The sequence below is a fragment of the Pteropus vampyrus genome, unplaced genomic scaffold (genome assembly GCF_000151845.1).
Source record: "Pteropus vampyrus isolate Shadow unplaced genomic scaffold, Pvam_2.0 Scaffold55, whole genome shotgun sequence".
NCBI classification, from domain to species: Eukaryota; Metazoa; Chordata; class Mammalia; order Chiroptera; family Pteropodidae; genus Pteropus; species Pteropus vampyrus.
The window spans coordinates 2,144,525-2,167,758 of NW_011888836.1; the positions used below are offsets into that span (position 1 = coordinate 2,144,525).

The following is a 23,234-nucleotide window of genomic DNA, read 5'->3' on the forward strand; positions in this document are numbered from 1 at the left end:
CTTCAGATCTCGACGATGCCCAATTTCCTCTATGTGCCAAAGGTGGTTTCTTGTTTTGTTTGTTTTGATTTTTTTCTTTTGCATTTTAAAAACTATTCAAATGACCCGTCTCTCCTCTCTTAGAAAGGTCTATAACAATACACTTCAGCCAAGATTGTTCTTTTACTCCTTAAATCCTGTTCCTTTTACTGTCTGCAGTCTTCTAAAAACTGCTTTCATAGAAATTTTGTTTGCTACTTTGAGATTCCTTCTGTTGCTGTAATCTTTGAGCGTGCCATGACCCCCATTTGATTTTGTCAACAACTAGAAAAAGTTAGTGTAATTTTATAAAAGAACAGACAGATTTATAAAAGAAATGAAAACACAGAAAATTCATTTCACCCAGATTACAGCTAGTAACTGGCAGAACCTCATTCCATTCCCTGCACAGTCACTCCTTTACTTATTCACTCCGTAGAGATTTAGTAATCACTCATTTTGTGCCAGTGTGCATCCATCTAGATTTTGGAAATGAGCACTTAAGTATAAAAAAGCATAGGATTTATATATGAATAAAATATTTACTTTTCATCTCTTTACTAAAGTGATTTGCAATCATTGATTCTTACTTATTTCAGGCCACTAAAATAATCAGTATACATGTTTGGGTTTCATTGTAAAGCTCTTACTGAACAAATACAAGAGAAATACAAGCTAGACCAAAAGCTTTCCTTAAGTAGTGGTAATTCTTTTCATTCCAATCTTCATAGGGAGGCCCCTTTAAGAGCAAACAGACCAGGCACAAATCCCCCAATGCTACTTAACTAGTCAGGCAAGTTACTCATCGTTTTGAGCCCATTTCTTCATCTTTAAAAGAAGGACAATGGATTTGTTACATATATAAAGTGCTTAGGATAGTGCAAGGTATCTGGAAAGCACTTAATATAGCTCCCTTTTCTTCCCGTCAACTGTTAATTTATCATTTTGCTCACTGTGAAGAGTAAAATGTTTTAATAATAGGCAATCCAGTCTCATTATTTCCCATCCTGCATGAAACTGTCCTAGAAACACCATAAATAAGTGACTAAGTGTATTTTAGTTTCAGTACCTCTTTTTTATGTAGCCTATGTTTGATTGATGTGTTAATGAGATATGAATGACAAGGTAGATGCAGGGCAACAATCCTAGGATGGTTGTAATCCACACCCTGTTAATCACCCTCAATTCATGGAAAGTTGGATGAAAACATTAGCTGAGAAAAATATATTGAGTTTTAGAAATGGGACCTTACCATAATTAGTTGCTTTCTTCTTTGCATTTACTACTTGCAGGTAAGAACTGAGTTTTCTAATAATCTTTAAAATATTTTTATTGAAACAGAAATTCACATGTCTTTCTTTTTTTTGGAAGAGAGGGGAGCAGCTTTTCCATTTGTTGTATTTTAAGAGGGGTGGAATTATTGATTTGCCATTACATTTGTCCCATTTCCATATAAGGTTAGAAAATGTATGATTTTAAAATCATCTTCAAAGTAATAAAATGATGTTCCAAATTAGAGATAGACTTATAAGTTCCTCCAGAACTTTTCATTAAGAAATGGAGCCATTTGCCTGCCTACACTGTTAATGAAAAGTAAAAAGCACTTTTTGGTAAAGGAAGTGATTTCTAGTATGTAAATTTTATTTTTTGATATAGGATATTTGTTTGTCATTATCCAGCCCTCTACTTTCTCGTAATATAGATGTAACCACTTTCTATTAACTAAATATATACTAAACTGTCTAAGTTCAGCCTTCCTTAAAGGATTAAGTGATAATGAATGCAAAACACTCTAACTGTAGCACACTGTTCAAATGTTTACTCTATAAATGGAAAAACATATTATGAATTCCTGTTTTTAAAAATGACCCATAGCCACTTGTGTTCCAGAACTAGGTCATATTTTTGGAGTGGTCAATATATATTTTTTGGTCATATTTTTTGGATGGTCATATACGTATTTTTTATAATGATGCCTGCAATTACAAATGATTTTTTTCTGAGACCTAAGAAACTAGACTTTATTTTGTTAATAGAAAACATATTCTCCTAGATGAGTGATATTTTCAATTATTCTTTTTTATAATTAAATGAAGATGATAGCATATAGGCATTGCTTTATATTTGGAAGGTTTGGGATTCATGGGTGGGAAAAGCTCAGAAAATAGATTTCTTAAAAACAAAACTGCTTCTTTCATAGAATCTGTTTAAAAGACACTTTGGAGCAATAACATTTTTTAAGTAGCAAAGAAGGTTGTTTTAAGTAACGGGGGAAAGACATGATCTTCCATTACAGTGACAGCACTTAGCCATAATCACCATGTCGGGAACATTTTCTTTACAGGTTAAAGACAGTGAGTAAAAGAATTTACTTGAGAAAGCGTGAGACGATTTTGAATTGTCTGGTCCTGAGATATTTATCAAGAAGGGACCAGTACTTCTCAAAGAACCATAAAGAACCATTAAGGGGTTATTTTTTTTCCTGCCTGCCATCTTTGAAATTGCTACCTTTGACACTGGTACAAAATGGTAGCTATTAGTTTTAGTGGCCGAGCAATTGATTCTAATTGTCTTCACTGTTCCCTCTTTTCTATCACAGAATCGGAAGACTTTTTGATGGTACAGAGCCCATTGTTTTGGACAGTCTCAAACAGCACTATTTCATTGACAGAGATGGACAGATGTTCAGATATATCTTGAATTTTCTACGAACATCAAAACTCCTCATTCCTGATGATTTCAAGGTGAGGGATTCATGTTAAATTACCAATAGCATAAAAATATGATTTGTTTTGATGTGCTCCCCTAAAGATATTTCTAGTTTTTTATTTTTAACATATACCAACTCAAGTGGCCTCAGAGGTCTCTGACTTGATTATAATTTCTTTATAAAATATAGTACATGGTCAGCGAAGTTTTTCATTAGCCAAAGAGGACTTTTTATTTAAAGAATTTAATTGCATTTCATTTTAACACATTGAAAATAAGTTGGTTAAATCCAAAGCTTATTTCTGATTAGCTTAATAAAGGCTTTTTCTCCCAGAATTTAACAGAAACATTGTATTTAACAATAAAATTTTAGAATTGTTCTCTTTAAAGTTAGTATAAGTATTCAGGTTCGTCCCACATTGTGCTACCAACTCTAGTCAATGGAATTAGATAAGAACAGATAGAAACTAGTGTTAATATTAAAAGGGAAGATACAAAAATGTAATCTTTGCAGCTGTTAATATTCTAAATAGAAGATCCTAAAGAATGAACTAAATACTATTAGAATTAATAAAGGAGTCATTAAAGCATCTAAATTCAGGATCAATATATTACAATTGATAGCTTTCCTATAGAATAACAAGAGCCAATCATAAAATATAATGGAAAAATATACCATTCACAGTAACAACAAAAACTATAACATCTAAGAGTAAACCTAACAAGAAAAATGTGAAGCCTGGTTAAGAAAACTGCAAATGTCTACCTAAATTTTAACAGAAAAGTTGAATAATGAAGGGACATTCTATGTGCCTGGATCAGAAGCCTCAATCTTGTTAAGATGTCAGTTGTCCTTAAATTACTCTACATATTCAATGCAAACCCATTTTAGTTACAGATGTTTTTAAAAGCGAAATTTGATACATTTATAAAGTTTGTATAGAAGAAAAAATGTTTAAGAATAGCTAAATAAATTATTGTGGGTAGTAATAGTGGTGGTAGTGGTGGGTAATGGTAGATGTGTCCTACTAGACATCAAAACATACTGTGGAGCTACAGTAATTAAAAAATGTGATGCTGATAGTGCTAAAATGTATAAGTAGCTCATTGGAGAAGAGCGGGGTCAGATGGGCGTGTGCATAGAAATTTGATATATTATAAAGGTGGTAAAAAGAAGAAATAATCAGTAATTGGCACCAAACAACTGGTATTGAGATATTTGGGGAGAAATGTAAAGCCAGAGCCCTATCCCATATCATAAGTTCACAAATATTTCAGAAGTAAAAATAAAATTAAAGCTGTAAAAGTATTAGAAAAAAAAAAAATAGGAATTTCTAAAAGTATAATTTTTAGGCAGAGAGGGCCTAACTAAACAAGACTTAATACCCAGAAGGTATTCTTTAAATTTTTTTTAAATTAAAGATACCATACACAAGTAAAAGACAAGTGTCAGACTAGAAGAAATAGTTGCAACAGAAGATCAGTATCTATTGTAAAAGAGCTCGTAAAAGTCTATAAGAGACATAAATGTGATGAAATCACTTTTAGATATAACAAAAAATTCCTAAAGAAAAAAGTAGAAATTTCCAATAAACATTTGAAAAGATATTCATTCTTTCTATTATCAGAGAAACAAAACTTAAATGAGATAACCCTTTTTATCCATCAAATTGGCAAAAGTACTTTTAATTGATAAAATACAGTCTTGGGAGTATACAGTATAGATGAGAGTGAAATTATTAAACATTTTTGGAAGGTAATTTAGCAGTAGTTTTTAAGTTTTCAAACATAGATATTCTTTGATCTAGCAATTCCATGTCTATTAATTTACTTTGTAGGAATATTCATATAAATATGCAAAGATATATGTACAAAGGATGTTTAGTGTAGTCATTTGTAATAGAAACAACTGGACACAACTAAAAAAATATTCAACAATAGCAGATGGTTGCAAATATAGACTATTTATACTATGGAATGGTTTAAAATAATGCGGTAGCTCTATGTCTGTTGATGGGGGAATCACCAAAATTTTATCATTCAGTGAAAATATTAAGTTCAGAATACGTATAGTATGTTCCTATTTGTGTAAAAATTTATGTGTGTGTACATATACATAAAAAAGGATCTAGAAGAATAGACCCCAGATTAGTAAGAGGTTCAAGGGACCACTCATCCATCCTCTCCTTCAGGATTTTGCTACAGAGCATGTGCCAAGGATGATTAGCCAACTGGAAAAGAATATAGAAGAGTCATATCATGTACACGTTAATCTTAAATGAAAACGACTATATACATTGGGCAAGAAAATAAGAGAAAGTCAAAACAATTAGTGTGTGCAGTCCCTCTGCAGCCCTGGAATGAGCCTGAGGAAGACCTGAGACTCTGCTACTCCTCAGTCAGTGGCAGGTCCCAGAGCCTCTCAAAGAGTATGCATCTTTCAGTGCTGAGTGTGATTCCAGGGTTTAAAGACGTAAGAAATTGGTTTGTTCATCATGGCTCCTAAATGAAAGTCAGCTGCTTCATCAGTGATGATCTCTTCCAACTCAGGAAGGAAAGCATACTGAGACTCTGCTTCTAATATGGCACCTTCCTAGGTTTTCTAGGATAGTCTTCAATGTACTGTACATATTCTTTCTTTCTGTGACAACTTTCAAACATCTTTCCTGCCTTCCCCGCCTGCCATTTCATCTGGCAAGCATCTTATGCAGAGGGCCAAAGTTAAGTCTCCTTCTTCTAGCTCTCAGTCTAAGCCTGGGGACACACCTGCTCCAAGACGGCCACAGAGAGAGCTAGCTGGCTGGGTTTAGACAGCAGGCCCCAAGCTGCTCGGATGACCAGCTGCATAATTGAGGACAGCAGGCCACTAGCTGCAGATGGAACATTGAGCTAAGAGGAAATTCAGGACTGCTTCTAGAAAGCAGGCACTGCCCCTCACAGTGATAAATTGGTCTGAGTCCAATACTGGGCACAAGAAGGAGTCAGAGGAGGGCTGCTGTACATGGGCTTGGACTTCGGCAGTGACCCCAGCCCCTCTAATCAAGCCTGCCACCACCCATGTCAGGCATTCACCAGTCGGGTTGGGAGAGCGATTAAGAGTAGAGAGAGAAGGGCCAGAGGTGCAATGTGATGGCAAGGGGGCGGTGAATGTTTCCTAGAACATTCATGTTTTCCTGGAAGGAAGGTAGTGGAATTAGGAAAGGGGATGAAGGAAAGGAAATTTCACTTTTAGTTCTGTTTTAAGGTGACTGTATTTCCTGATACCCACTCAGAATCTCTACCTGGATAGTTCATTTGCTCCTTAAACTTAAACTATGCAAACATGAGCTGGCCATGCCACCCCCTCTGCCCCACCACCAACCACCATGAAAGCTGCTTCTCTTCCTTCGTGTCCTATTTCAGTAAAAGATGCCAGGATCTACCTACCTGCTCCAGGCAGGAACTTAGGAGTCGTTCTGCACTTTTTCCTCTTCTTCACCTCCCACCCAGATCCATCGGTGAGTCTATTCAGGATACTTTGTAAATCAACCCACTCCTCTGATGCCACCTCCCTGGTCTAAGGCCCAGCCGCTCTCTGGATGACTGAGTTGCTTCATAATTGATCCCCTGTCTCCCAACCTCTCCCAACTCTCTCATCCTCTCTCCATGTTGAAACTACGAGACAGTTTTTTCTCATTAAACTTTTTATTTTAAGATCATTGTAGATTCTCATGCAGTTGTAAGAAGTACAACTTCTTACAGGTATGAACCACAATCTGACTTGAATGTGTGATTCACTTCATCCCTTTATTCATTCATCCATGCATTCATTCACTCAGGCAACAGATATTTCATGCCACAGTAGTAACATCTTGCAAATTATAGTGCGGCATCACAGCCAGGATATTGACATTGATACAGTGGAGGTACAGGACACTTCCATCATTGCAAGGATCCCTCCTATTGCCCTTTTATAGCCATAGCCTCCTTCCTCTGCCCCTTCCTCCATCTTACACTCCATCTCTCATCAAGGGACATTTTTTTAAAAATAGTGTATCATGACTTGCTCCCGCTTAAAACTCATAAGGGGTTTCCTGTTGTCCATGAGCAGAGCAGTGCATCTTTGTCAGAGTCCATGAGGTCCAGGAGGCTCTGGCCCCCACCCACCTCACCTGACTCTTATATTTCACATACGCCTTATAGAACTTCTTAGTTCCTCAAACACACCATCTTTTCGCCCCCTTCAGAACAGACCATTCTGTCTGTCTGATGCTCTTTCTCTGTCCTTTATTTATCATTCAGGGCTCAGGGCTCATTGTATTCATTACTAAGCCACCCTGCGCCTAGTCTAGCTTAGGTTTGCCTGTACCCACCCGATTCTCCATAGTCACACACAGTATATTTGTAATTATTTGTCTCTGTTATTTAGCACTGTACACCCAGCTGTAAGTTACAAATGCTTTCAGCTACAAGCGCCTTAAACTAATGGAGATTGGTTTTTCTCACGTAAGAAGTCGGAGGCCTGTGGTTGTTAGCAGTAGTATCTGCTTGGTAATGTTATCAAGGACCAGGACTCATTATTTTTTTTGCCATCCTCTGTGTTGATGTTTTAGCCTCATGCTTGTCACCTCAAGGTCATAAGGTAACTGCCACAGCTCCAGGCATCACATCCTCATTCAAGGCAGGTAATAGGGGCAAAGAGCTTTTGAATCATAATACGTTGTCCTTGTCAGAAGAACCTGAGCAGACTTCCTTTTATAGCTCATTTACCAAAACTGAGCCTCCCTCGGCCACAAAGGAGGCTAAAAAAGTGATTTTTTTTCCTCTTTTTCAGCCTCCATATTGAGAAAAACGGGCAAGGAATAAAGGGTTGGGAATATCTGTTGGGGAAGCTAGCTAACAGACTCTGTCACACTAGCTCAGCACTGCCACATATTAAACATGAAATATCTGTTGCCAGAGTGAATGAATGCACGGATGAATGAATAAAGGGATGAAGTGAATCGCACATTCAAGTCAGATTGTGGTTCATACCTGGTCATATGCTTTCTTATATTCAAACTCTGGATACTTCGTGTATATCTCTTGACTCTAAGTACTTTGTAAGGGTCTCACAGGCAGGAACCTTTTTTTATGTTTTTCTAGAAGACATGGTATGCTGTACATGTAATAATTGCTTAATATTAATTAATTTAAACAGCAGAAAAGGATCAAAATAATCATGAGACCAGAAGCTAAATATAAGACACTTCACTTCTACTTAAAATTACATAGGACTAAACAAAATATATAAAACATATACATATATAATATCATCATCCTATGCTACTTATGCAGGTAATATATTAATTTATAATTCCTATGATTAAAAGAGATGCAGACTCCAGGGAATACAAACCATTTATGGGGAATTACAGTTAGAAAATTATAATAGCCATTTGTTTTTAGCTGCAATATGTTCCAGAAAGGAGCTAGGTATTTTAAACACATTTAAACATAGCAGGCATTATTTTTCCTTCAAGAGTATTCAGGTTAGATTCTGGGGAGGGAAGAACTTCCACGTGGGAGCTAAGCTGTGGCAGATTGCAGAGGACAGTCCCTTGAGAATTCACTCAGTCACCCACCTGGCTAGGATGGAGATAGTTGCTTCTCTGCACCTTACTCACTCCCTTAGGATCCCACAGCCCTGAGAGACCTGCTCTTCATCAATTCTAAGTACAGAACACACCCTTTAATTGGCTGAGAATTTAGCTGTAGGTAGCCCGTGCTTGGGGAAAAAGATAAAAAGCATGTCAAGTGAAACTCACGTATCCCAGGGCCCTGAAATGTTTCCCACGAAACCTCTGGGTGACGGCTATAAATTACAGGGTGTTCTGGAACCTGGAGGAGCAGCAGCAGGAGAATGACAGTGAGGCGGCTATTCAGCCCTTGTGGTCGATGATGGAATTGCACCAACAGCAACAGTCAGTTTGTGTGAATCACAAATACAGTCCTGCACAGATGAGCTCTAAGTCTGCCTGTTCCTGAACAACATAATAGGTTCTTTCTTCCTCATCAGAGTTTATTTCATGACCTTGGAAAAGGGACATAGCATTTGGCATGTGGAGAGGATCTCTTTAACTGCGTTTGCTAGGGAGAGCATTCTTTATTATCTACTTCCCTCTCCAGCAATTTAATGCTGGGTTGAGCAAATGAATGACATCTTGAAATCACAGCATCCTGTGCCCCTTAAAACCTCATTCTGCAAATGTGCTGACTGAGCTGGATACCCATTTAACAATTTAGATAATTTCGTATTTCAGAACACCATTTAAGTGGCAGTTGCTTGTGCCCTGCACCCACTGAAAGCCGTTGGAATCTGTCCTCTAGATAAGCTACTATAGAAGTTCTCTGCAGTGTTTTATTATGGACATGAGTGTTTATCTCTTTTCCCTTAATTTCCCCTCCCCCAATTATACCGATTTGTTCATTGTTGCTTTATTTTCTGCTTTTGCCCATGCACGTGCACATGCACACACACATGCACACACTCAGTTCTAATTTCCCTTACCACCGGGAATCCAGAGCTCTGGTCCTCTTTTTGATGGGAAACCACAAAATTCTCTCTCTAGTCTTTTATTTTGAACATTTTTGGTAAGTGTCCCCCCTGTTGCTAACATCTCTTGCAGTCTCTAGATGAATGTCCACCCTTCCTTGATAAAGAAAAATTTGCTGGCAGGCAGCTCCCAACTTACCTATCCCTGGCTTAAGTTCAAAAGTCTATTAGCTATTTTTAATAACCTTTTAACATTATATAAGTATATGTACATTGTAGAAAATTTGAAAATATAGACAAGTGAAAAAAAAGTTTAAACAGCATATTCAGACCATTCAGAGACAGCCAGTGTTAAACCTTAGTGTATAGCTTTCTGAATTTTCTATACTTATTTCAGACAATAATCTCTGCCAATCCATTATACTAAAATTGTATTTCCCCAATACTGCAACCATATTCAGTTTTTGTTGACCCCCAGATGTCTTTATTAAATTTATTGGAGTGACATGGGTTAATAAAATTATTATTAACTAATTTTCAAGTGTATAGTTCAATAATACATCATCTATATATTGCATTGTGTGTTCACCACTCAAAATCAAATCTCCTTCCATCACCATGTACTTGACCCCCCTTTACCCTTATCTACCTTATTTCCCCAACCCCCCTTTCCCTCTGGTAACCATTAAACTGTGTTTGTGAGTTTTCATTTGTCTTGTTCGTTTGTTGCTTTCAGTTTCTCATCCCATATATGAGTGAAATCATGTGGTTCTCAACTTTTTCTGTCTAACTTATTTTCCTTAGCATGATAATCTCAAGATCCATCCATGTTGTCCCAGTATTTTATCTTTTCTTAAGGCCGAGTAATATTCCATTGTGTATATGTACCACAGCTTTTTTATACAATCGCCTTTCGGAGGGCCCTTTGGTTATTTCCATGTCTTGGCTACCTAACAAATTAAAAGGCTTCTGCACAGCAAAAGAAACCATCAACAAGCAGCGTCCCTGGCCTCTGCCCACTAGATGCCAGTAGCAGCCCCCTTCCTACTTATGACAACCAAGAATGTCTCCAGGCACTGCTAAATGTCCTCTAGGATCAAAATCACTTCTAGCTGAAGCCCCCTACTCTAGCTTAAGGAAAAGAGGAAGGAAGTATTTATGGGAAAGATACTAGTTTGTGTCTTAGAACTAGTGGGAGAGTTCTCTCGGGCGGAAACACCAGGGCAGCTCTAAAGACTTCAGTCATGAGAGTTTGTGGGCTTCTAGAGCACTGCTCATACCATGGCTCGTTGCCCACAGTGCCCAGGGTCTCTTGCCCCTTCTTTGGTTCTACAGAGAGACCATCTGATTGGCTCAGGTTGGCTCTGATGCTGACGCTCTAGCCAATCTGCTGTGGCAACATTTCTCATAGAAGGCAGAACGATGAGCTGTGTAGACCCCCAAGAAGTTTGCTCTTCTCCAGCACCTGAGAGAGTACCCACTCCAGCCCATGGTTTCAGCTGCTGCCACCTAGAATTTGCACCCCTGGTGCAGATACTGTTACTCCTATTATCGCCTATGCATACTTTAGCTTTTCTCTATGAGATTTAGAGGGTAAGGGATGGAGACAATGGCTGGGTGGAGAAAGGACACTTTGCTACTGCTTCTGTTTCCTTTAATAGCCATCGGGATAAATCTGAGGCTGGATATCCTTGCCCCAGAAAAACAAGAGTAGACGGGAGAAGCTGGAAATGGGGGCCACTGGACAGGTAAATACTGAAAGAACTGTGGTGGCCCACCTCCCCCTCCAAAAAAAGGATGTTTAAATGAAAGTAAGTCCTGCAGAGACCTGATTTTTTCCCCTTAAGATGACAACAGCTTGGATGCTATATTTTGAAATGTAAAATATAAAATCTTTTTATTTCCCTTCATTTTCTTGGTGCCTCTACTTTGCAGATACCCTGATACATACACAGTGTGCCCTCTAGGGAAGAAGCATAGCCTGAAGGGTCCAGGAGCAGGAGCCTACTCTCTCAAGCAGGGGTAGGAGAAGAGCTTCTAGAGTTCTTAGGAATGCATTCCCCACAGGGGAGCCCTCTTTGTGCCCACAGTGCCTAGCTTGGCATCTGGCACATAAGCAGATCTTAAAATGAATAAGTGGTTGAGTTCCTTTTGTGTGTAGAACCTGTCAACTACTATGTAAAACTTCCAGCACATTAGGAGTTAAATAAGCCTTGGAGCTGTTTTGTGGAACTAGGAACTGTATGTGATAGGTTGAGTTATGGCTCCCAAAGGTGTCCGCATTCTAATCCCCAGAACCTATGAATATATTACCTTGCATGGAAAAAGAGACCTTGCTGGTGTGAGTTAAGGGTCTTGTGATGGGAGATTATCCTGGACATCCAGGTGAGCCCAATGGAGTCATAAGTGTCCTTATAAGAGAAAGAGGAAGGCAGGAGGGTCAGAGTCAGAGGAGGAGATGTGATGAAGGAAGCGATGTGATTGCTGGCCACAAGCCAAGGAACGTGGGCAGCCTCTGGAAGCTGGAAAAAACAAGGAAACCGAATCTCCCTAGAGCCTCCAGAAGGAAGGCAGCCCTGCTGACACCTCAACCTTAGCCCTGCGAGACCCATTTCAGATATCTCATCTCTAGAACTGTGAGAGAATAAATCTGTGTTGTTTTAAGCTACCAAATTTGTGGTCATTTCTTACAGCAGCCATAGGAGACCAATGCACTGTGTATGTCACTTTCCTCCCTCTGGGGAAAATGTTTTCTGAATTCCAAATATTTAATCAAGAAATAAGCTTTTGAAAAGAACTTATACAACTCAATAACAACAACAACAAAAAAACCCCAAAAATCCAATTAAAAAATAGGCAGAAGACCTGAACAGATACTTTTCCGAAGAAGAAATACAGATGGCTAACAGACATATGAAAAGATGCTCAAGGTCGCCAGTCATCAGGGAAATGCAAATTAAAACCACAATGAGATATCACCTCACACCTGTCAGAATGGCTGTCATCAACAAATCAAAAAACAGCAAGTGTTGGAGAGGATGCAGAAAAAAGAGAACCCTCATACATTGTTGGTGGGATTGCAAATTGGTACAGCCACTATGGAAAACAGTATGGAGGTTCCTCAAAAAATTAAAAATGGATATACCTTTTGACCCAGCAATTGCACTTCTAGATATTTATCTAAAGAAAACCAAAACAATAATTCGTAAAGATCTATACACCCTTATGTTCATGGAAGCACAATTTACAATAGCCAGGATATGAAAGCAACTCAAATGCCCATCAACAGACAATTAGATAAAGAAATTATGGTTCATATATACAATGGAATATTACTCAGCCATTACAAAAAATGAAATCCTACCATTTGCACAAACCTAGAAAACCTGAAAGGAAACATAATAAACTCTAAAAATTATGGGGTTTAGATAATAAAGCGAAATGATCCTGACTTAGGAAGGAAAGGGGGGTGAGGTTTCTAAAGAAAGCAGCCTTGCTCTGCAGGGACTTCTCCGAGGAGCCGGAGCTTGAAGCATGCGTTTGGAACTAGAGAAAGACAAATACTAAGGAGCCTGCCAAGAAAACGAATGGCCAGCGTGCACTTAACCATGCAGAAAATGGTAACAACAACAAGAGGGATCTTTTTAGTTCCAGAGCTGGCAGATGCTTGGAGGCAAGTCAGTGCAGGAAGCTGATGGCCAAGCGAAGCCCATGTGCTCAGCTGTTCTCTAGCGCTCGCTCCCCAGGTAGAACAATGTAGAAAAGGAAAAAATGGAGCCCAGATAGTCAAGAGAGTAAAAGGACGAACACCTGGTGGCTTGAAGTAGTTCTGGGCTGGGCCCAAGATGATATCTCAGGTGCAGGATGACCTTTGGGGGAGCCCTAATTTTAAACCTTCACTTTAATAAGCACTAGCAGGATCCCTGAGAAATCACTGAGCAGGGCCAAAAGTCTTATAAGAGCCCACGTTTCTCTAATTTTTCAAGAGCAGATAACGATGAGTGTGAACCACGTTATATAGGGAGGCACTCTGTCAGTCCACAGCTGGACTTTAGAGCAGATTATTACACATGTGGTTTGTGAACTCAGAGAAAAAAAAGAAGGTGGTGAAGATTCAGAGTCAGCATCAGGGGGCTTGTAGCCCTAAGTCTCACTAACCTCATTGCCTTTGGGTTACGCTGGACAAACTAGTAGATCATGGACATAGGCTCATAGAATATCAGGGCTGGAAACTACTTTAATGTTCTTTACAGATAAGGAGACTAGAGCCCTAAATAGTCATGGAGAATATGTGGGCAATATGGAGACTTGGGCCTTCCCACACCTCCAGCCTTCCCCTTGGAGTCCCACCCAAACACATGGTATTTCAACAAGTCATCTAGCAAAGGCCATAATTATGGGCTGGATGATCTTAGAATTAGGGGTTTCATAACTGCTTGAACAGCCAAAATCCAGAGTGTTTTCATTTGTTACCTGAGCATCAACCTGAACAAAGGCCTGCATATAGCCCTGTCCTCTCAGTATTTTAAGAAATGATTCACGTATAGAAACAGAACACTTAGTTCGAAATGGCACAAAAATGAGAGCGAAACCTAGAGTGTTGAGTGAAGGAACCCACATTTTCTCAATGAGATCTTGATCTTGCCACCTCGAAAAAACATGGTCAAGGAATTCAGAGCCAAGAGTATGCAACATAAAGAGGGATAAATAATGAAAGACTTAAAAATTTTCACAAATGCTGAATGAGGAAGACCTAGCTCCAGAGCAGCTCTTGTGAAAAAGGTGTAGAGATTTCACTGTAAGCAAAATGTGAACAGAGTAAAGGGATTGCCAAAAAAGCTAATATGGCCTTATAATGTGTGGTAGGCAGAATAATGGTCCCTGAAAGATGTCCACTTCCTAATTCCTGGAAGCTATGAATATGTTACTTTACATGGCAAAAAGAACTTTGCACATATGGTTAAACTAAGCATCTTGAGATAGGGAGATTAACCTGGAAAGTCCAGGTAGGCCCATTGTATTCACGAGGGTTTTAATGAGTGAAAGAAGGAGGCAGAGGGTCAGAGTAAGAGGAGATGTGACAACAGAAGCAGAGGTAGGAGTGATGTAGGACCACAAACCAAAGAATGCAGGCAGCCTCTGGAGGTTGGAAAAGGCAAGGAAATGGAATCTCCCCTAGATCTTCCAAAGGAAACACAGCCTTAATGACTTATTTTAGACTTCTGGCTTTCAGAAATGTAAGAGAATAAATTTGTGCTGTTTTCAACCAATACATTTGTGGCAGTTGTTACAGCAGCCATAGGAAACTAATACAGACTGCATTAATAGTGATTAGAGTATCCAGCCAAGCAAAGGTTGTACAATGCACTCATTAGATCACATCTAAAATGTCAAGGTCAGTTCTAGTTTGGGTTCAGGCAGCATGTTGACAAAGTCAAGTACGTATCAGATGTCGAAGAACTTCAAAGTCATAACAAATGAAAAGGAGCTGAAAAGATTGGGTATTTTCAGCCTGAATAATAACAAGTTGTCTTCAAATGTTTGAAGGGTTAACATGTCAAAGAAAGATTAAGATCACTGAAACCCCAGAGGAAAGTATTAGAACAAATAAATTGCAGTTACAGAGAAATGCAGATCATTTTAAGGAAGATATTTACAACAATCAGAGCTGCAAAACAAATGCTGTGCCTTGTTAGGTAGTAGCTTCCCATCACTGGAAGCAATCAATTAGAGGCTGAATGGTTACTATTCAGTGATGTTACAAAGGATTCCTCTGTAGGGTCAAGACTGGTCAAGAAGACTGCTCTAAGCATCTTTTACGATTTGAGGACTTGGCTCTAGAATAGACAAAGCATATTTTCACTGGAGTCCAAATCTTCCTTGTGCTAAAATTTGTAATTAAATCTCATAGGAAAATCAAAAGCAGTAGCAGTTCTTACTTCTGTAACTCTCAAGGAAGGCGGTTTTTAAATCTCCTTAAGAGCTGTCATCTTTATAAGTAAGTATTGAGGTCGGCATCTCACAATTGGTGTACTTCAAAGCTGGCAAACTATATTGGGGAGGGGGGCAGAGGTTGACCAAGGAGAACCTGCAGTCTCCCCACTTTTACCCTCAGGTAGAACTAGGGGGCCTCAGTTCTGCTCTGTCTTAAGAGTGGCCATACCTCAGCTTAGTTCTCAAGTCCTCAAACAAACAGTGTCTCCTGTAGGTCAGGAGGCTAAGCAGGGAGCAGTATACGCAATGAAGGTGATCAGAGCAATGGGCTGCTTTTCTGTGGGGAACCAAGACTCCTGTAGTAATGGAGTTGCTAGGAGAGGACAGAACAGAGAAGCAGCCCATCTGCCGATGAGTATCGCTGATAGCGTCTTCTACCCGGCCCAAGTTTCTCAGTAGAGAAAGTGGATGATCTGAAGTTCTCTCACCTCTCCACACTGTTTTCTCTGTAAGCCTTTGATTAATGCTGCTGCTGCTAGTGCTGCTGCTGCTGCTTGATTTGCAAGAGAAAGAACAGAGTGCCAAATATAAACAGTTCCCCTGTGGTCATCCTCTCCCCATGCTTCCTCTCTGTCCGGGAGGCAGAGGCCTCTGACAGCACCCAGGCCCTGGGCTTACGGCACCAGGCACCACCGCCTGCCAGCTCCAGCCTGCGGAAGGAAGGCAGAAATGCCTATGTCAGTTGATTAAAATGTTCTCAGTCGTCGTGCCTGGACAAGTATCCACTTACTTCACACCCGGAGATGATTGTGGCCATAGCTACATTTAGGCATAATATTATCCTGCTTGATAACATTGTTCCTAAGTTGCTTCCACCCCCTCATCCTCCTTTGTCCTCCCCTTCTGTGGCGTGTGTGTGTGTGTGTGTGTGTATGTGTGTGTTAATGTGTTGTTTGCTAGATTTCTGTTTTAATTCAATAGATTTTTTTAAGGCAAGAGGAAAAGAAAACATGACTAGAGACTGGGTGATGGCACTTTCAGAAAGGGACTAGTTTCCTTTCCTGCACCTCTGTCCTGCCTGAGGAGTCAAGGCCTGAGGATTTTTTGCCTCTCTCACTTTATAATGGCAGCACTAATAGGTGGGCTGAGGGCAGTGTGCCAGCTTACATATCTCCATCGGCCTCCCCCAAACCATCATAGATCAACACTCAAGTCGAGGTGAAGGCTGCAAACCCCCCCAGGCTCCCAGCCACCCCCGCTGCAGCCTCACTTCCGCCATCACACTGCCCCCCAACTCTCCTGCCAGAGAAGTTCAGGAGCTTCCACTGAATGTGACCGGGAGTAGAGGCTGCTGGTAAATGGGCACAGCTGTGCCGCCTTCACATGATGTCGGTGTTCTATCTGAAAAGATATAAAGCGGATTCCCACAAACACAATCAAATTTTAAATGCTCAAAGGCATTTTTCTGCAAAAGGAGAAAAGTCTTGGGTAAATCCTTTTGCATCCCAGTTTTGTAATCTGCAAAATGGGAATAATAATGTTTCCCAAGTTCGTGGGCAATTATGGGGATTATAGGACTTAATTCATGTAAAGCACTAAGAAGAGGGTCCAGCTGGCCCTTCGTACTGTTAGCTTCCTTTGTAATCACTGAATGAATGAATGAATGAATGAATGAATGAATGAACGAATGCAAATTCAGTCTGTACAAATGTGTTATAAGTGAAAATTTTACACCTGGATTTGATTATTGAAATAACAGAGGTGAAAAAGTCACCTCTTATATATGGACACTTTCAGTACTTTATGTTTGTATTTTGCAGTGTGAAATATGTATTGGGTGTTTTTTTTCCAGGACTATACTTTGTTATATGAAGAGGCAAAATATTTTCAGCTTCAACCCATGTTGTTGGAGATGGAAAGATGGAAGCAGGACAGAGAAACTGGTCGCTTTTCAAGGCCCTGTGAGTGCCTAGTAGTACGCGTTGCCCCAGACCTCGGAGAAAGGATCACACTCAGTGGTGACAAATCCTTGATAGAAGAAGTGTTTCCGGAAATTGGCGATGTGATGTGTAACTCTGTCAACGCGGGCTGGAATCACGATTCAACGCACGTCATCAGGTTTCCACTGAATGGCTACTGTCACCTCAACTCAGTCCAGGTATAGCATTGTCATATGCTGTGTGACATCGAATGTCACTCTTAGTGCTGTTTCTTAACCTTGCCTTCACATGGTATCTTCCCTCTAAAGAGCTTGAAAACTCTTCTTGTGATAACACTTTTGTTGGGTACAAACCTATTTACCCCTCTATAGCATTCATTCAATCATTCCACAGCTATTTGTTGAACATCTATTATGTGCCAGGTTGCTGGTATGAGCACTAGAGATAGAGAAGAGAAAAAAAGAGACGGTAGCTCTATTTTCATGGAACTTACATTATGGGAATAGACTTCGGGGTAAACAGTAACCAACATAAATGTTGGTTGGGTAGTGAGAAAAGGATATCCGGGAAAGAGTATTCTGGCAGGGGGACCAGCACGTTCCGAAGACTGTGAGGTAGGAGTCTGTTTGGTATATTGAGGAATATCAGGAAAGCCAGTGTGGCTTGAAGAAAGTAGACCTGGGTCAGCGAGTGCTAAGACACGAGGCCGGTAGATGGCCATGAACAGATCGTGGAGGGACTCACAGAGGATGGCGAGCACTCTGGGATTGTTGGTTTAATTTCCTTTGAGTTTTTGGTTCATTTGCTGGCATGAGTAAAATGGAAAGCCGTTTGAGGATTTTGAGCAAAAGAATGACGTGATGTAACTCAGATTTGAAAATGAATACTCCAGCAGCAGGTTGAAGACAGTGGAAGTCAGGGGACCGGTTAGAAGGCGATGGTCCAAGCAAGAGTTAAGAAGCGTCCAATTCTGAATATCTTGAATGTAGAGCTAACAAAGTTTTCTGATGATGGCTGTGGGTTGTAAGATGGAAGCCAAGGGTGACTAAGATTTTTGATGGAGGAACTAGATGAACGGAATTGCCATTTCTGAGATGGAGAAATCTATGGGAGAAGGAGACTTAAGAGTGGAATTCAGAAGTTTGGATTATACTATGTGTGGTGTCATGTGCCTCAGACACTGGTGGGCGTGGTCATCGTCTTAACTAACATGTGTCATCCCTGGGCCAAGGGTGGCACATGCACTATCTTCTTATAACAGCACGAACAGGGAAGCACTATTAATCCTCCTACCTTGGCACATCTAGCTCTTGATTCCAGATCTGTCTGACTCAAAACGATTTGATGTCAATGGAGTGATGAGCTTTTAATTGGAATGGGCCCATGACTTTGTTCAGTATTGACACAATAAAACCTCTCCCAAAGCTCAAAGACTAGAAGCAGTCACACTCCCATTCTGCCTCTTGAAGAGTTCTACAACTCTTTATAATTTTTTAAATTGATGAAGAGATGTCTGAGAACAGAACAGAAACTGTTGGCAGAAACTGAGCCCTGGGCATGCTAGGAAGGCATACACTCTCAGGCAGCGGGGTTGTCCAGTTCCAGAGGTGTACCTCACACTGCCCCTTGCAGTATTCCTCAGTGGGCCTCGCAGACAGCCCTCCCCTCCCACATACACCTTGTCCCCTCCTACTCCCACATCCACCTCGTTCCCACCCCTCCCTTCCCAGGGAAGGGCCGAGCTCGCCATTCAGAGTCAAAAAAGCATTTCCTCTGCTTCCCAGGGCTTCGTCTCTCACAAGTCAAGCCTTGACCCCACCCCTCAGGCCATAAATTCATGCGCCGGACAAGTTTTCCCATCATTCCAGTCTGATTAGATGTGGAAATTTTCACCTGGATTAATGTCATCGTATGACACGGCCATGACCCACTCTAGAAGTTTCCTGCTCCACAGACCAAGATATAGACACCTTCCTCTAGGCTTTCAGAGGTTTTGAGATAAGGCACTCGACCCAAGACCCCATGGAGTGATTTTAGTGTTGTCAAATGATCATTAACATTAAGGAACTTTGCTGTTAACAAGTTGATGTTTAAAAAGTAATGGCCAAGAAGGGTAAGCTGTTTGCATTCCTTTGGAATAAGCTTTCACCACATCCAAGGTAACACTGGATCATATTGAATAATTATCATATTTTGCGTATTGAACCCCCTGGGGGGGATGTTTAGGGATTTCCTTATATTAGCAATTTAGCAACTATAACAACACTGAAAGACAAAAGATATCAGGGTTCAGTTCTTTAAAGTTCAAAGCTTCCTCTACTTTTGTAATTCCGGTCCTCATCACAGCAACGAATCCTTTCCAGTGAGGTGGTTTGGCAAAGCAAACTGGGCTTTTTCTTGCAGACAGGCTACATTCCTGCCTCTACTCTGGAAATCTCCTTAGAGGGAGCTGTTCACCTTTCTATTCATCTGCCACCAAAGCACATCTTGATTTTGAACTTAGGGAGAGTCTTCTTCATCCTCTCCTTTTGCTGACTGGTGTGCATATGTATGCGTCATGAATATATCTCAACAAATAGAGCATTGCAGAGCAGAAGGTTCATTTTGTTCTCATGAGGACTTTTTTTAATTTGCCAGCATTTGAAGTTTTAAGTGTCAGAAAGCGTACTCTTGCTTTCCAATCTCATCTAATTAGCTGTTTTGCAAGATAGCAGGTTATATTTCAGATAAAAGTAGGTGACCAAAAAAGAAGAATTTTTAAAAAAGAGTAAGGGTTCACTTTACATTGAATGCATTTTGGAAGTTATTTAGTAATATTTCACTTCATCCCCGCCCCCCCCAAAAAAAAATTGAGCCAGACATCTTTCTAAAGTTATGATTGAGTCATCTTGCCTATAGGGTGATGCAGAAGTAATTTAATTATATCCAGAATCCTGGCAGAGAACATTTACAAGTCTAATATTTGTTGGATTCCTAAAGAAGTAGAATGTTCCAGTTCCGTGTCCTTTATTTTTGCCTAAGAGTTATAGGAACTCTTTCTAGCATTTAACTGTGTTAGACATGTAATGACAAATCAAAAGTCAGGGATATTTCTGACATTTGATTTCAGAATTAAAGAATTGATTAGGTGCCTTATGCTTATATTAGACATTTAGAATTTCTTTATTTTGGATATGTGTTCTAATATATCACCATTGCATTTATTCTTGCCTCCCTGAATGTACACACGGCAATAAGTCTATTTCAGATGCCACAAACTTGAAAATATGGAGATAAACCTCAGTTGTCTTCAGTATTCCATTTGTCCTGCTGTTGAAATGACGTCAGTTTTCCAAGCTGTAGTATATTAACTCGGTATCGGGAAACTTGAACAATGGCAGAGTTAAGAGTGAATGAGTTGAGAGTGAATCACTGGCTGAGTAAATTTAGATAATGTCACTGTCTTTCCATATCCTTCATTTCATAGAATATATTTTAGTGGTAAATGAACTTTGAAATGTGAACTTTTTTTTTTTTCAGAGAAGGTAGTATTACACGTTGCAAAAAACATGGAATTTGAGGCCAAATAGACCTGAGTTGGAAACCCAATTCCATCACTGACTGTGAGCCTCAGTTTTCTCATCTATAAAATGAGCTAACACCTTAACCCATTATGCCAGGAGGTTGTAACGATTAAATGAACTTGGCATATGGAAAGCTAACATGTAAAGGCATGTTTTAGGTATTAGAAATGTTTGCCCCCTCTCTTTCTACCCTTTAATTCAGAGTCTTCATTTAAAAGTAGAAAGGAGACTTAAGGGTTGGATAAGCTTGACCAGAGCTGCACATGATCTCAGACTCTGGGACAGTTCTTTGGGTTGATTATGTGGCCAAAGGGCATATCTCGCACCTAACCAGATGCTTGTCTTGGCCCCTCGCAGGTCCTCGAGAGGTTGCAGCAAAGAGGATTTGAAATCGTGGGCTCCTGTGGGGGAGGAGTGGACTCGTCTCAGTTCAGTGAATATGTCCTGCGGCGGGAACTGAGGCGGACACCCCGTGGACCCTCTGTCATCCGGATAAAGCAAGAACCTCTGGACTAAATGGACATATTTCATATGCAAAAAGGAAAAAACATACACAACAAATAACACAAACAAAAAAGGGACATTTATGTGCAGTTGGGACAGCAAACCAAGTCCTGGACCTAAAATTGAATAAAAGACACATTTATATCCAATAGAGACCACACCTGTATTCATATGGGAACAATTGGAATAGTGATATCCTCAAGGTGTAAAAAATATATAAATATATATATATATATATATATATATGTCAAAAGGTAGGAAATGCAAAAAAAAAAAAAAAGAAAGAAAAGAAAACAACAAAGAAAAAAAAAGGTGGTAGCTACGGTTGGTGCTGTGATGGCCGTGAAGTGTCCTGGGCCTCCAGAGGCCTCTGACCGATAAACAAGCCATGAGCAGTGAGGACGCATCTCCTTACAGTTTCCATTGCCAACAGCCATCCATTGTTTCTTTTTCCTTTGTCTTTCTTTTTCCTTTTTTTTTTTTTTAAAAAAAAAAAAAAAAACACCTTGAATAGAGTTTCTTTGCGTATGGAGGTTTCATGTCTCTCTTTAGGTGGGACCGGGCAGGACTTCAGAAAAACTCTTATGAGCACATTGCATTCAAAAGACATTAGACATGAAATTTTAAATGTAGTTTGTACAGAAGTCACACTTTTTTGTCCGCCTCACAGATGTGAACGTTACTTTGTTTTTAAACTGATCAGTTTTGCAAAGGGGCCAGAATTAGTACTTGTTAGAGTTGCTCCAGTTTGAGTCTGCTGCTTTCCTACAATTTTTCAAATTTTATAATGTATTAAATACAATAAACTCTGTTTAAAAAATAAGGTCTGTGTGAAACACACATGTCGGGGTGAGGCTATATTAAGATGAAATTTTCCTTTTTAAAATTTTCTGTGTTGAGCTTCAAAAAGAGGCCTGAAAACTGAGGCCACTTTTGAAGTCAAAACCCACTAGAGAATAAGGATATTGTCACCTGTTCCCGCTCGGCAAGTGTTATGTCCCATGCTTTGTCATTCCTCGTTGGTTAGCAAGACACATCCTTCTTGTGAACTTTTTGTTTATAAATTTCAGTAATCTATTGCTCCAGAGCAAACCACACCATCATAGGAGCTTAAAACATTTTATTCTCTCTTGTGACTCTGGTTCTCTTGTGTGGACGGGCCTTCACTGGGCTACTTCTGCTGCACGTGATGTCATCAGGGTGTGACTGGGCTGGGACGTCCAAGACGGCTCCCCCATGGGGCTGCCAATTGATACTGGCTGCGGGGCTCTGTGTGTGTGTGTGGCTTGGGCCCCTCCCAGCATGGGAGCTGGGTTCCAAGAGGGAGTGTCCCAAGCGCAAGTACTCCAAGAAAGAAGAAGCAAAAGGTGCAGTCTTCTGAAAGGCTAGGCCTGGAACTGCTCAGTGCAGTTCTGCGACAACCTATTGGTTCAACAGACGGAGCTAGCCCAGATTCAAAGGGAGGAGAAATAATATCCACCTCCTGATAGGGATAGTGACAAAGAATTTTTAACCATCTTGAACCTACCATAACACCTGTCTAAAAGATTCAAAAAGTAGGGCATTATAGTTTTGGTAGAAGTAGGGAAAATCTTTCTTATTAGCTTTCTTATTAGCCAGAGAGGTAAGAAACCAGAGATTTCGATGCCACTTTGGAATGAAGCCCTCAGCTTTTCCAAGGTGTTAGTGATTCTGGAGGCTCCTCTGTCAGCCTTGCCATAACCTCTCTTTTCTACTTTCTCTTCCTCATTCCAGATACTCAAAACAAGCCTGGCACAATGATAAGATTGACAGGTAAACTATAATGTGTTTCTGCTATGAAGATGTTCCTGTGGTGATGGGCTATTTCCATTCTGAACTTACTTTTTTTTTTTAAATTAAAAAGTCTATGCCTGCGGACACTAGTAATGAAAATATCTCTGGCTTCTGAAGCTAAAAGTAAGCTGTCAATGGCTCCTATCACCCCCTGAAACACAGGGGCAGCCCAAACACTGAATGACTCTAATGACTGCCAGCCAGGCTTCCGCATAGTTGTTTAATTTCCCCTTATTT

The 23,234-nt window shown here is 40.0% G+C and overlaps 1 protein-coding gene across 3 annotated transcripts in view; it reads left to right on the forward strand.

Annotated features, from left to right (window-relative positions):
• Window positions 1–22,005, forward strand: part of KCTD1 (potassium channel tetramerization domain containing 1) — a 173,754-nt gene extending 151,749 nt beyond the window's left edge. For all 3 annotated transcript variants that reach the window (XM_011360396.2, XM_023530797.1, XM_011360398.2), the window contains 3 exons: window positions 2,618–2,762; window positions 17,028–17,333; window positions 21,036–22,005. In XM_011360396.2, the coding sequence (XP_011358698.1) occupies window positions 2,618–2,762; window positions 17,028–17,333; window positions 21,036–21,194 (610 nt within the window). In that variant the 3' untranslated portion in view covers window positions 21,195–22,005. The remainder of the gene's footprint in view (window positions 1–2,617; window positions 2,763–17,027; window positions 17,334–21,035) is intronic.
• The last annotated feature ends 1,229 nt before the right edge of the window (window positions 22,006–23,234 follow it).